This window comes from Hetaerina americana, unplaced genomic scaffold (genome assembly GCF_022747635.1).
Source record: "Hetaerina americana unplaced genomic scaffold, ioHetAmer1.1.p SCAF_14, whole genome shotgun sequence".
In the NCBI taxonomy this organism is placed as follows: domain Eukaryota; kingdom Metazoa; phylum Arthropoda; class Insecta; order Odonata; family Calopterygidae; genus Hetaerina; species Hetaerina americana.
The window spans coordinates 13,509,672-13,525,867 of NW_027286514.1; the positions used below are offsets into that span (position 1 = coordinate 13,509,672).

At 33.6% G+C, this 16,196-nt stretch overlaps 1 protein-coding gene across 1 annotated transcript in view; it reads right to left on the reverse strand.

The window, feature by feature from the left end:
- Window positions 1-16,196, reverse strand: part of LOC139686406 (serine/threonine-protein phosphatase 6 regulatory ankyrin repeat subunit B-like) — a 65,010-nt gene that overhangs the window by 38,850 nt on the left and 9,964 nt on the right. Inside the window, exons 4-8 of the mRNA XM_071583599.1 lie at window positions 13,599-13,751; window positions 12,117-12,320; window positions 9,854-10,019; window positions 4,531-4,659; window positions 2,946-3,078 (exon numbers count right to left, since the gene is read on the reverse strand). Coding sequence (XP_071439700.1) covers window positions 2,946-3,078; window positions 4,531-4,659; window positions 9,854-10,019; window positions 12,117-12,320; window positions 13,599-13,751 — 785 coding nt within the window. The remainder of the gene's footprint in view (window positions 1-2,945; window positions 3,079-4,530; window positions 4,660-9,853; window positions 10,020-12,116; window positions 12,321-13,598; window positions 13,752-16,196) is intronic.

The following is a 16,196-nucleotide window of genomic DNA, read 5'->3' on the forward strand; positions in this document are numbered from 1 at the left end:
TTCCTTACCAGAAGTGAGAGTCTGGAAGGTTGTGAAAATATCCATTTACAGCCCTCCCAACTTCTTAATTGCATGCAAAGCGCTTTCCAGAAACAAACTTCTTCAAGTTGAGGAATAGATGGAAGTCTGAGGGTGCTAAATCAGGAGAATTAGAGGGATGGCCAAGCAAATCTTACCCCAAATTCCATAATTTTCCCATTGCCAATGCACCTTGTGAGCAGGTACGTTGTCCTGGTGAAAGATGACATTTTCTTCTTCAAGCCTTGCCTCTTCTCACAAATTTTGGCATCCAGCTGGTCAAGAAGGTTGGAGTCACATTTGCCAGTAATTGTTCTGCCTTTTTCAAGGTAATCAATCAACAGGATCCCTTTCGCATCCCAAACCACACTGGGCATAACCTTTCCAGCAGATGTGATTGACTTTGATTTATTTGGCGCTGAACCACCAGCTTCCACCCACTGCTTCAACAGCTGTTTCGTTTCTGGCATGTAGTGGTGGACCCATGTCTCATCCATGGTGACTAATCACCACACAAAATTGGTCGGTCCCCTCTAGAATTTTAGTGAAATGATGATGCGAAAACCATTTACAAATTTGCTTTTGATCTGCATTCAACAAAGTCAGCACCCAACTTGTGCAGAGCATTTGCATCCCTGATTCTTCATGCAAGATGTTACGGACGCTTAAGGTTTTTGGCTGTACTTGACATGGGTCATCTTTGAGGGATGTGTCACCATGTTTAAATTCAGCAGCCCACATTTTAACGGTTGACATTAGAGGAGCTGAGTCCCTGTGCACTTTTTTAAGATGAACTTCAGATGAATTTCCTTATGGGTCGATACATCCAAAACGAAAAATTTTATGACCACATAAAATTCAAGTATTTCTGAATTTTCATTCAAATCACTGGAACACTACCTCTGTGTCAGGCCGAGGAATTTTCACCTTACCCTCATTTAAACCAATTGACATGTGAAACAAATGCATATTCTGCCATGGACAAAAATATACATTTGCATAATGGCAAGAGAGAAAAAAATAATCAAATTAGAAAAAATCCACATTAATGTGGATATTCACTCTAATTATTTGAGATATTCCTTAAGAAGATTTGGTCAAAACCACAAGACGGCCAATAATTCAAGACAATTGTTCATGCAAACAGAGCAAATAGGCAAGAAGTTGAATCTCTCAGAGCAAAATTAAAATTAATGACCCATAGTCGAATTTGCACATCATTACAGGCACTTTACTGTCATCTGGTATAGTTGAGTATTAACTGCACATATATTGCATACTAGAAGAACACAAAATATTCATCTAATCAAATGACCATCTTTATTAGAATGAGTGCATTAGTCAGTTCAGTGCATAACCAAACTGCAATAAGCTTTAAAGCTTGCTGTAAGACAGGTGCCCATCATAGCGCCTAATTATCAGGTGAACTCTTATATCAGCCAAGGGGTGAGGGGTACTCCCTCAACTGACTTCCTTCACACTAGTTTCATGAATAAAAGTAATTTTAGTGATAATTTAAAAGCATAATTGGGTCATAAAAGATCAGAATATAACATACTTGTAAAGTTCTGTTTATATAATAGAAGAGAAGTTAAAAATATTATTAATTCTATAAACATTCAAGAATGGAAAACCCACCATATGGCAAACAAATATTCATTCACATGGATATAGATATAAGGAAAGGGGATAGGAACATATTTCTCCTTTGGTGGGCGAAACAGGTCCCTAACACCATCTCAAAGAATATGGGCACTTGGTTGCATAAAACCCCTGCAGATTTCAGTGTTTATTAAAATTAAATTACGTTTCTTCAATAGTTCAAGTGGTTATATCATCAGCCCAGCAAGTTAAAAGATCCGTGGTTCAAGTCTCGGTCAAGGAAATATTTTTGCACTCGTGACCTGCTCAATTCCACCTTCCCCACCTCTCCTGTTTTTCTCTTAAATAAGTGTTATTATCCCTTTTCCTTACATCTATATCATGTGAACTAATATTCATACATAAAATAGTTATGTAAAATTTTAATAACATATCTACCTAACAGACACAACTTACTCAAGTAAAATATCATTATTCCAAAATTCTAAGGGATGAAAATAATTTAACTCTGAATTATTCCAGTTTGAAAAAACTGAAATTATTATAGTATCTTAGTATTTATATTGAAAAAGAGTGGTACCTATTAAGAATTGTAATTTTTTACAATAAATTTAATGAAAAGCAATTACTATCACAGTTATTTAGTAGAAAAACAAATTGAATGCCTAAAATGGGCATGAATCAGCCTACTGCGGACTTCTGACCACTGAGTTGACCCCCATGAAAGCAGTAGATCCAATAATTTCAAAGCAGATACTGACAGAATGTATTTTAACTGTCTTTTTCTTCAGCCGCTATAGCTTCATTGAATTTTACACCTTATACAGAAACAAATAGATGTTATTCATTCTTCTGATGATAAAATAGTTTTTCACATTCGTATTTATATCATATGAATTGTAGTTACTCTGAAATGTATCACAAATGCGACAACTAACTAAAAGAATAAAATTTTTATGAACTAAAGGCAAAACTTAAGCAAAAATCACCAGTAAAAGTAGAGAAAAAGTATTCATTATCATTTTTAACATATACGTTCATCAGAAGTTCAAAAAATTATAACTTAAGTAATTCAGAAGTTGGTGTGCACCAAATTAATTTTACAGTGAATTTTTAAGTATTGATTTTCAAATAAATCATCCTTTGCAAAATTTAATAACCCATCACCTGAACTACAGTCCAAAAAATGCTTTAACTATGTGCTTACCCTTTTAAATGAGAAATCTCAAAGAACCTTAGGTATCTTATTCTAAAGCATTTCATTAAATTATTTTACAGAGATCAGAAATGTACATTGAAAAAAAAATAAAAGATATCAGAATTACCCTCTGAATGCAGCTATATGTAAAGGTGTTTTGCCTGTATCATCTTGCGCATTCAAGTCCACTCCTCGCTGGAGAAACTTACGACAACATTGTACATACCCTCCAATACAACACATATGTAAGAGAGTTCTACCTGAGGAGCAAAACACCAAAACATTAGAAGCATTACTAATTACCAAAAACATAAAAACTCTAAATGTATAGAATTCTGACCCTAACAAAACATATTCCTTAGAAAATTTTATACTATTCTCAGTCAGAAGCAATATAATTTAGGTTACTACAAAACAATTATATTTCATCAGGTGAACAATCAAATTTTTTACAATTAAATGGACATTTATGATTAAGAAATTGAACTCATTAATCAAAATGCACATAAAGAAAATAGCATATTAATATAGAGGAATAATTCAGGGAGCAACATATTCTAACAGCAAAATAAGATTTTAAAACAAATTTGAAATACAATTGATAAGTTTCATGAGACCATTTTGCCCAGAATTGCAGAAATTGCAGTATAAAAATCATCTTGACACAGATAGAATCTGGGATCTCAATTTCCTGCCGAGTATTTTTTAAGGCACTCCTAAGAATGATGTTCACAAAGTGAAATTAATGCATTTCAGTGCACATCAGAAGGTGACTCCATTAAAGCATCTACCTGCAGTTCATTGAATTTGCCAAGAATTCTTATTTTAATACCCTAAACTGGAAAGTCTGTGACTGACGAATGAGTTTTAAAACACATTCAGTCATTACTCCGAAACATGTAGTTTGATCACAAAGTTCTTCTCAATACAAAGTTGATGAAATAAATCTCAGTAAAAAATTAATTGCAGGTTAAATTATTGGCGACTGGATTATTTATGCTAATTTATTTTAATAGCACAAATGTCATTGTTATTGTTTGAACTAGAATCCATTTTTAGGCATGACAGACACCCATAAAAGGTAAACAAGAAAATATCAGGTGGTCAAAAATCAAGGTAACAAAGAGCAAAAATTTGAAATCAAATCATATTATATTCATATCTCGATGGAAGATTATGGATTGTCTCAGAAGTCACTGGAAGCTATTTAAATATCATTATTATTATTAATATTTCCATAACCTTATTTCCAATTATTCCCTAGGTAAATATGACCAAGAGGCATTGATAGTTTGTTTAATTAATGCATCTGGAATGAGACAAAATTCACACTTTTGTGAAGATATATAACGTTATTAAATGAAAATTGGAGCCATTATTTCATAAAAAATTAGAACACTGCAGGACATCGTAAAAATATTCATGGATAAATAAAATTAGCACAGTAAAGACACCTTGGTTCACATATTTTTTATTTGATTCATGATTGCTTCATAAGTTTATTTTTTAAACTTGATATGACTTCCAAAATTAACACTAAATTTTATTGGCTTTGACTGCATGCTCCCAATGCTATCACCGGGGTAAGCTAATGAATGCATTACTATGGCTTATGAAAACGGCATGGAAAATATTTTTAAATTAATATTTGTAATGAAAAATTAGATTAATGCCAATTTGCATTATTAACATAAAATTAAATTTAAACACACCTCTAAAACCTCTCAGAGAGGGGTTTGCTCCAGATGATAATAATGTGCCACAAAGAAGTTCATGGCCATTAAGAGCTGCAATATGTAAGGCAGTGAGACCGTTTCGATCTGTGCTGTCTATAATGGCACCTATGGAAAAAAATGTAAAAACCATAAAAAACAATTAATTGGTAAAATTGACTTCTATGTTAAAAAACCCATAAAAGAGAATTGCCTTCTATGGGAAGAATGCTTAAATAAAAAGAAATGCTCATGATTAAAAGCTTATCTCCACTGGACGCATGAATATCAATAAATGCCATTATAAGTTGGGGATAAAGAAGGTACCATCACTTTTTATCACAGTTCCTACAACATGTACAGCATTGAAATAAAAATTTGCATTTTCTGCAGTATGTGGAAAGAAGCACAATTGACTATCACTACAAATTGATTGGAAAGTATTGATCTGCAAATTGATTTCATTGAAATATTGCAACTCGAAGTATGTTGTAAATAATTTTTTTACCCAAGTGTCATAATAACTTTTCAAAATGCTGAGTTTTGCAGCCATTTTCATTTACACGCACGTCTGAGGCCACCTATGCTTTATAAGCATTGACATAGAAAGATTCTAAGCCAGAACTATCTCTGCCAGGATTCTAAATCTTTGTGAAATTAAAAAATGTAACATTCTATGCCAACCTAGAAATTATCTCCTGGCATAAAAGCTGTACACTAAGCTATGGGAAATGTTGAAAAAATTACTGCACAGCTTATGTGTTCCAATTTGTGGTTCCAATAGAATCCTGGTGAAGATTCCCAGAGCTTTCTGCCATGCTCCACATAGACTATGACCAATGAATTGTATCTCACATAACTTTTGTTTCAATTTAAAATATGGAATAATGCATAGATGTGGACATTTAGTAGTTTAATGCACCAAAATACTTGAAAATTTATCGGTGCCTTTTCTCACATAAATTTTTACTTCGAAATAGCATTCCTGATTCATTTGATACAAAATCATGAGCTTTATCAGTCTCTGATAGCAAGCAGGCATTAGCTCTTTATAGCAGCATACGTAAAATCAGACAAATTAACATAAGAAAGTTGCCACAAATTGACATGCAAAATTGTTTCGAATGATTCTCTTAGTGATATTATCCTATTTATGTGGATTTAGGATCAATGAGGAGATCTAATGATGCTCAATTTTTAAGATATTGATCTATCTTAAGACTAAAAAACCTAAAAAATGGTTGTAAACTTAACCAAAAAATTATAAATATCTGGTAATTTGACAAAACTATTTTCTATCAAGAGCTAGCAGCAAAAAATAACAATTGTCTATGAAAGTTAACTTCTTTCCACTTTGAGTAATATGTTTATGGCTCTAACATATGTGTTTCAGATAGACACACATGTATCTTTGATGGATATACATGTATATGAAGATGGACAGTTCAATTTTTATTATTTCTTTTTTTTTATCACACCCTTACGTATAAACTAATGCACTAATTGAATTTCAATTTTGCTACACATACTGATGAACTACTACTTCAATGCATACACCTACAATAATTGCAATTTAAAGAGAAACGTTTATGTTTTTCAATGCCAATTAGTGAGAAATACTAAAAATTTTCCATGTGGAACAACTTTCATTCAATTAATTAAACCCAAAATAATAAATAGCATTTAGGGGGGGTGGGGCAACCAACAGTTTAGGTCATTTGCACTATTAGGGATGTACAGGAAAGGATGAAGGGTGGAGAGAAACCCGGCATTGGCACTAGCCTACTCTTAAAGATAGGTACGAATGGGGTCCGCAACTCAATGTCCCATCCGATGGACAGCGTACTCACTAAAAGTACCCTTCACAAAGCACCTGGAGTAGTGATTGAGATACCACTGAAAAATATTTGCCACCAGGATTCAAACCGGGGCCCTCTGGGTGGGAAGCCAGTATGATAGCCATCACACCACCTTGATCTCCTCCAAAATAATTTAGGTTCTGGATAAAAATGAAGGTAATAAATTAAACTAATAAATTTCACTGCTTTTTCTATGTAGCTCACTTGAAAACTAGGCAGCAGTTAAAATCAGCATTCAAATTCAATGATTTTTCCCTGTTTTCCCAACAAAAACTCATCATTTCCAATCCCTAACCTAAAATCTATTTGAAAAGTACAATGAGCAAAACAATTCCAAGCATTACATAGTTAACTACGCATCTACCATTTCAAGTAGGATTTGGAAAGACACACAGTAAACATCACTAAATTATGGCCATACTTGGACCATAAGACTTGAACTAAAATGCAGAAAAATAATTAAAACTTTCTCATTTTGTTCATGGTTTAGTGTAGTTTCCTTAAATTTTTTAAAAAGATTCATGTCCAACATGAAATTTGGATGATTTTAATATATTTTTTGCTAGTTATCCATGACTTGGCTTCATTATTGCAGCAAAGACACATCTTTCCATGATTAAAAAGGAAAACAAATACTATTACGCATTTTTGTGCCAAATGCCATTCTTTATCGCTTTCTGTTAACTATAATAGTTTTCATACACATGGTACATAAGTAACTAAACATTGATAAAAGTAATAAATAAATAAAAGTATGTAGCAATGCATCTTAATATTTTTGCAATGCATGCAGCTTCTTCAGGCACTTCTAAGACCTGAAATATTTACTAATATTATATGCATTTTTAATATGAACCATATCTGACAGTGAATTCAAAAACAGTTATATATAATAAGAAATGAGACATATTCTCTCAAAGCCATGACTCCAACAAGGAGCATGATCGTTAAGCACCCTTGAATATAAAAACTGATAACTATTATTAATCAAATTTGTACATTTTAGAGCAACTATTATCGCAACCAAATCTTTTTGCACTCTTAGCTTAGTTTTGCCATTTCCTGGGAATATTTCTTTTTAAAATTAATGCATTTTGGAAATTTTAGATTAGTTTTTATATAATCTAGTGAGTTATTAGTTTATCTCCTCTTTTGTATTCTCTCATCAATTCAGAATATCCTTCAGCTTTAAATCAATCTACACCCAAGGTAATCTTTTGGAATAGCAAAAAACAAAAGTATTACTTTTACAGGTTTGTGTGTGATAAATGGAGAACAGTCTTTAAACAAATGATATTTTGATGTCACAGGGAAAGTATTTCTAATGCAAGCAAATCCTCTCCAGCATATTTAATTAATTTTAATTTATTTGGCTGGCAAACTGCAGTCACACCACTAGTCTAAATAAATTATTATAACTATAACTATTAATTCTATTACTATATTATTCACTGTTTAATTTCAATGTGTTTTTCAGCTTATGAACAGTTAATCAAGAAATATTATTTAGGGACAAGAGAAGAGACAACTAAGCATGACAGTTTTGGAAAAGAATACAAAAATGGATACTTGGAATGGTGACATATACAATACATGAAACAACGATATACAGTTGAACCTCCCTTAGTGATCACCTTGCACAGTGAGTAATTCGCATAACAAGCAAAACTGTTCCTCCCCAAAATGATTCACTTAATGAGTGACTTTTCGCATAACAAGTGAGGAGAAGAGGGGAATTCCTAGATTCATTCCGCACCTGCTACTGCAGTTTGTCTCCAGAACTAGTTCTGCTAGCATCTTAGCGATGCTAGTGACCATTTTTCTGAGCTTTTGTTCAAATATAATATTAGTGATTTTTTGGACAAAGTTTAATAATATTTTGTGCACAGTTTTAAAATTGACCTCGAAAAAAAATCTGTTAAAAGAAAGCCATAAAAGAATAAAACTAAAAAATAAAGGTAGAAATGAAAGTAAAATCATTGAAAATTGGGAACAAGGTGTGAGAGTGGCCAACCTAGAGCATTATAGAACAATTGGTGCAAACATTCGGTCGATTGGCCTCTTCTTAAAGAACACAGGTCAAACAAGTATTTAAGGGGAGCCGTGCATGGTTTGAGAAGTTAACAAGAAGAACCGCCATCCATGGTGTTGTGAAACATGGTGAAGCAGTAAGTTCTAAGTCAAAGGCAGAGAACTTCATCAGTGACTTCAAAAAGCTCATAGATTCTGAGAATTACTTCCCACAACATGTTTTTAACTGTGATAAGACAGTTCTCTTGGGAGGAAGATGCCAAAGCTAACCCATATTTCAACATATAACAGTTGACAAGAAAGCATTGTCCAACCACAAGACAACGAAAGGCTGTCTAACGCTTCTATTTTGCACAAATTTGAGTGGCAATTTTAAAATTAAACTACTCCCTGCTTACCATTCAGAAACTCCATGAACCTTAAAGAAGTCCAAAACAGCAAACAAAATAAGATGTTAAGGTCACCAAAAATTTTGCATCATACCATGCATATGAGGCATCGCCCTAATACGACAGAAGCAATGCACACAGTAAATTTATTTAACGATCATTCTGAGTCGCAATTTACCAAATTTTGAACCATCAGCAAAAACAAATGTTTCTAGGCAGCTTTCTAGTACAATGGCATTTGATATGTATCATAAATAATTAATAATTTACTTCGATTTGTTTTTGCTTTCACAAATCGAGTATGTATTCCTGGTTGCTTCATTCTGCGATAGAAAAAAAGGTGAACAAGATCCACGATCCTGACAATGCACACATAATTTCCTTTGAATAAACCTTGTGTATAATATTTCTTCGCCGTGGAATGCATTATCACAAGTTACATTAATTTATTACAAAAAGTTGTTTGACCAAACGAGTGTTTTGATTTATGAGACAGATCAGGAAATGGATTGTGCTCATATTACGAGGTTCCACTTTACTTCAGGGAAGGGAAAAAAGATTTTTGAAAGGGGAGAGAAGAGGGGGATAGGAATGTGGAGTAGTTAAGGAAGAGAATCATAGAAGTTGAAAGTCATTTCTATTAATACCAGTGGTGCAGCATGTCTCTTTTGGGGGTAGCACTAAACCAAACTCTACCCAATAGGCAGTTATAAAATAACAGTAATTACAATTATCAGAAATTCCATCAAAAAAGCCAAATATTTCTGATGATGAATAATAACCAATTTGTACAAAAATTTACTTTGATCACCAGTGCCTCATTTGACACCTATATCTGAAATATGAGACCCTTAAATGTGCCACCAGCAACTCCACAAATTGCCATTTTATAAATAAACTGACTAGACGAAGTAAAGTAAGCAATTCAATCAATCACAATCTTAAAATGAATGCTAGGTAATACTATAAAAATAAATGGAAATAAATAACTACTCCTAATGGAGTCAGATTATTTTGGAGTTGAATGTTACTGCAGCCACAAACCATTGTCTATGAGAATTTTTGAGCGCATAAAACGTCCATGTATAGCTGTCATATGAAGAGGTGTGCGTCCATCCAGGGCTTGAGCATTAATGTCTGCCTTCGAATTGATGAGATATTTCGCACATTCCTGGCCTCCTGTAGAAGCACAAGCCACGTGAAGAGGTGTCTGTAAGAAAAAACTTTATAAATACTCAAACCATGGCACAGAGTGATAAAAAAGGATTGAAGTAACAGACCAGAAATGTGGAATTAGCCTTGCCACACACAATTCCATTTCAATAACATTTAGATGGTCTTAAAGCAATGGCAATAATACATTTCTAAACCAAGTGTTCACAGGATTTACAGAATGGTTTGTGTATTTTATAGCATGTATACATTTATAATATAAGCAGCAGTCATATGACAACTCAACCCCAGTCATTTTACATAGTTTGGGCAAAAGGTGGAAACACTGTTGTTGCATATCAATTGATTAATTATTAGAAAATGGTTGGATATCTCAATAGATTCCATTCCCATGAATTTTTAATTTCTGAATGTTATTAAAAAAAGCTATGAATTGAAGATTTCTCAATTAGCAGTCAACGTTAAATATTTTATTAGCAGGAAAATACTCTGAAATGATAACTACTAACTTAAAACCCTGAAATAAAAATAACTGTAAATACACGAAGACATTCACTCCCCTCAAAAGAAGTTTAAATTAAGAAGCTATTCTAGTTTAATATTGGTTATGGAAATCCACAACGGAAACATTATGAATGCTTCTCATTAGTACCATATTTTCCATCGATAACATGCACCTTATGTATAATGTGCACCCAGAACTTTGTAGTTATCATGACTTTGTGTAGACCCGCACCCAGGACCCTCCAGTCAGCAGTCCAACGCTCTTCACCCTGGACTACTGCAACCCACATATATTTTATATATATACAGGTATATATATATTATATAATTTGAGCATAAAAATACATCTCTATCCATATACTAATAGACGGTAACAACCAATGAATATATGGAATCTTAATTGCATGAGGCTATATCTACCATAAGTATACAGAAGATTACAGCCAGGTGATTGAAATTAATTCCAAACAACAGAAGGATCAAAAAAATTAAAAATATTTACAAGCCAACATAATATGCCGCCTTATTGCTTTTTCGTTATGATTTGTAAGTCGAAACGAGACATAGGTTTTTGTACCCATTTATTTGCTATATAAATTACCTTTCAGCAAATCAAATATAAAAAATAAGAGAATGAATGAAATAGAATTTTCTTGTTTTGTTTACTTTACTTTGCTTTGTTAGTATTGGCACTCAGCTTTTCTATACACCCTCCAAGTTCTATGAAAGTGCCACCTACATGGTGTTTGTTTCAAACCTGCATTGAGTTAAGCTTTTGTAATTTAGAACTTCCACAAGAAATACCATGGAGAAGAAAATTGTATACAGCGATGTTTAAGCTAGAAGCCATCCATTTCGCGAAAGAAAATGGAAATCATGAAGCTGCCAGGATTCATCTATTAATGAATCTTTTAAATCACAGTTACCTTCTGGTTGGGAAAAGTGGATGATGTCTGGAATGAAAGTCTACACAGAATCAGGGGGGATTAAAAGAGTGCCTTATGAAGAAATAAGCCACTGAATCCTGGAAAGTTGGCAGGGTGTCAGAGGGACTAGTGTAAAAAATGGATTTGAAAAAGCTTTAGGCAATATTTTAACGCTATTGCTAGAAGATGAGGAAGAGTTAACGTTGGAGAGTGAACTCTGTGATGTACCTGAAGAGATCATAAATGCACTTAATTCATTTAATTATGATTCAGGTGACAAATTTCTTGGATTTGAGTGATTTATTAATATTATACAGGAAAAGTAATCAACAATAAAAAAAACCATAATTTTAAAAAGGTTGGCCTAAAAATTCCTTTTGAAATGGCAAATAAAAAGCTGACTTGATTATTTGTGTGGGGGAGGGTTCAACAGGAGCCCCATTCACTTATACCTCCATCACTGCTGCATTAGACATTTTCATAAAGAAAACCTACTTATTTGCAACATGCTACCTAACTCAAGCTCCTTTCCATGGCTGACTCACTCTTTCAGCAAGGCTATTCAATAGTAAGCTATATTAAACTCATATATGAAATATTCATAACATTTTAGGGACAATAGTTTATTTTAGTGCTTACAGCATACATACCAAATAAGAGTACTTGAATTCTCTAAAAATTATTTCAGAGATACTTGAACGTACCTGTCCTTTCAGGTTTGTTGAGTTCAAAGTGGCTTTGGCTGAAAGAAGTAGATTGGCTAGTGTTACATAACCACCCAAACAAGCACAGTGAAGAGGGGCATTGCCTTGGACACTTGGTGCATTTACATGTGCCCCTGCATCAATCAGTTCTTTGGCAGCATCATAATGACCTCTGGCTGCTGCTGCATGCAATGGAGTGTAGCCCTGCATAATTAAGAAGAGTCTAAATCCAATGAACAAACATGAAATTTTGTTGAAGATAGCACAAACTGGTAACAGAATGAATAAAAAAATTGTATTTTCATCTAATGTCAGGACTTAATTCGGGGAAAAAGTAATTACAGCTGCAAAGTTAATCAATTCCAATGGAAATGATATAAAGCTGCAATGATAATGAAGAAATAAGATTTTTTTGTTGGAGCTTCATGTAAAAACTTTTTTAGGGTTCTTAGGCTTGAATACCTGTACTCATAGGTATGCACTAGAGTAGAAAAAAGCAATTACTTCAGGATTGAATAAACATGTGTTTTAAAACTGAATGTGTAAACCTTATTATGCTGGAGTTGAAGCAAAAAAGTATAGAGTATCATAATACAGCAGCGGACATTAACTATTTGAACATTAAGGAATACTCAACTTATATTTCGGATCCCAAACGCCACTATCATTGATTCCTTTGAAATGGTAAACACATCAATAAAATGACTTGACAAGATTTTCTGTAATTGGTATCCTTTGAAGTGAATGCTAGAGTTTGCATAGGTGAATAACTGTGTATCCTTTCTACAGTGATATATTACCAACATGAAGCTCTGAATACTGTACAAATACTTTCAATATATGATCATTGCAAATTTAACCGTGAAGAGGTTTATATCAGCTGTACACTGCGAATCAAGGAAGATTATTTTTACACTAAATGTTACATGGACAAATATTGTGATGATTAAAATTTTATAATAAATTAAATTCTTTAGGCAACTTCTTCACATCAACTTAAGAGCGGAGTTAGTGTACACATGTAAGACTATATAAATTATATATATGTTATTTATTTCTCAACAAGACATCAATCTACTTCCAGGAATGTTGTAATGCCTCAGTAAAATAATATTTTAAAACTATTTTTTGCATTGGTGAGTAGTAAAAATCTTTTTAGTACATATATTAGTAATTGCCTTTGACATTTAGTACATTTAAAACCAAAAACATGTCTACAAATTTATGACTAGCTTCACTAGATCTTGTTCAGCTCCTTCAGAAGGTTAGGCAGTTGAGGGAGAGACACTCAAGTAAAATGCACACCCTCTTTTTCAGTAGTTATATCTAGGAAAAAGATGTGAGATCTATGGGTTTATACAGTATATCGTAGTAAGGCCACTGACCATATAAACTACCCATGTATTCTCTACCAGGTGAAGAGGCAACTATGTTGACTTCCAAATCAAAGCATTGCTACAGGCTGCATCAAACAAAACTTACATCCTTATCTATTGCATTTGGATCAGCTCCACTTTTTATCAGCAATTTTACAATGCTATTATGACCATTGCAGGCAGCCCAATGAAGAGGCCTTCTGTCGAGTTTATCCAAGGCATTTACACGACAACCCTTAGAGAGCAAAAGTTGAACCATCTGAAAAGTAAAGCCATAAAAGAGAAAACATTAGCATAATACCAGTTCAACTTAAAATGTTAACATCAAATGTGAGTACTTAATATAGTGAAGTGGTTCAACGAAAAATATAATTTTAACTACATTGGCAATTATACAATTATATGGGGGCCATGTCAATTGATGTAAAAATGAAATTGGAAAGCAAATACCTGAATTCTATTACTATATTTATTTCCTACTCCTTCCTCAATAAAATATGCAATAGATAAGAAATGCTGAATATCGATTTCTGCTTCTTCCATTTTCCCTTTCTTTAGGAATTTGGTGACCGATTAAAAGAAAACATCATTTCATGATCATAGCAATATAATTTCAAATGAAAAAATACATCGAATATGCAAAATAGCTGTAAGAATCAACTTAAAAAGGTGTTCATGAGGAAAATTAAATGTAATCAGGCCTATGCAGTTCACAAAAAAAAAATTCGATTCACTGAATATGTTTTTTTGTGATTTTTCTGAACAGATTGCTTCAGCCTTACCTCACAATACCGCTGCAAAGCAGACTATCCTATTCATTCCTATTGCAGAGATATCATGCATTTTTGAGATGAGACACTATTTTTTTCTGGATAATTGAAATATTAATAAGTTTAAAAAAAGACATAATAGAATTAACAATCATGGATATTGGAAATAATAGTGTAATCAATCAAATTAAGATACTTAATTGCCTTTTTTAAAACTAATGAAAACTTTCTAAAGGCAATCTGGTTCCGAAGAAGATGAAGACAGTGAAATTGGCTGAAAAGGGGATGGTCATGGTATTCTGGGATGCACGCAGAAGCAACCACATTGATTACTAGCATAAAGGACAAATAATTATTGGAGAATTTAATACGTCGTTATTGCTCCAGTTGAGTCAAGAAATAAGGAAAGTCCTTGTTTGGCAAATAAAAAAAATTCTCTTCCATCAAGACAGTGCACAGGTGCACATCTGTGCAATTACAATGGTAAAAATGATGAATTTACATCTGAATTATTACGATATCCAACATATTCACCAGATATTCACGTGTCTTTTTTTAAATTTCCAAACTTGTAACAATGGTTCAGCGGCAAATGTAGAACACTCAAAATACAATGTGGTGTCCCATAAGGTACAATTTTTGGTCAGTTATTATTCATTATTTATTTGAAATGGTTTCCCTAACTATAAATATGTCTACTTGCATGGCCATACTGTAAGCAGATGACACTTTATCAGAGATTAAGACATTTTTCATTGGTTTTACAGCTCTAACCAGCGCTCTTCTTATTCTATAAATATAGATATAACAATATTCCTTCAATTCTAGCACATGAAATATACTCCTACATACAGCTCAACGTTAAAATAAAAAAACAATGCTATGATTTCCATTAAATGCCAGAGCTTACCCCTAAAAAAAATCTTAGCTTGCCGAAAAGAAGAACTGAAGCAGGGACCGGAAGCAGAGAGAGGAGGACACTCGACGAGCAGGAAGACGGGGAATGGAAAGGAATGACAGGATGTGTAGCGAGCAGACTGTTGCCCAGTGGCTCTACAAGCAGACCCGAGGGTGTGCACGGTATAGATGGTAAAATTGAAGGTAAGGGCTTAAATATCCTCCAGGTGAACTGTAGAAGTATCCTCAACAAATCTAGGGAATTTGAGACTGTGATAGATGCGTGTAATCCTAACATAATAATTGGCACAGAATCTTGGCTTAACGATAGGATTACATCAGCCGAAATTTTTCCGTCAAATTACAATGTCTATCGAAGGGATCAAGTTGGGAGGGGTGGAGGAGTATTCATTTGTGTTTGTAGCAACATAATTAGCTTTTTAGATTGGCAACAAAGTAACTGTGAGATGATATGTGTAAGGATACATGAAGCAGAAAGTAGCAAATGGTTAGAAAAAATGGCTCTGTATAGAAGTCCAAGCGAAGGTATGCACCCGTTGGAGATCCTTGCTGATTATTGTTCTGAAAACCCCCAAGATAATATCATCATAGCTGGGGATTTAAACCTTCCAGAAATAGGGTGGGGGGGCAAAACAGCGGGGGGCGGGCAGGCACAAGACCTGGTAAATCGCCTCATTAACAAAGAAGGGTTTACCCAGGTAGTAAATAAACCCACTAGGGAAGAAAATACCCTTGACATTTTTCTAGTTAGACCTCCAAACCTAATCATTAGTATAGATGTCTTTCCGTGAATAAGTGATCACGCAGCAGTGTGTGTTCAAATGGACTGGTATAGATCAATAAAAGGAGGTATGGGGGATGAGAAGAAAATTTGACAATATACTCGGGCAGATAGCGAAGGGTTCCAGGAATTTTTAAGGGGCAAGTTTCCTGGATGGGCCGGTTATGGAGTGACCGCGGAGAAAATATGGGAAATATTCAAAGAAATAATTTTTGAAGGGCAAATGAAGTATGTT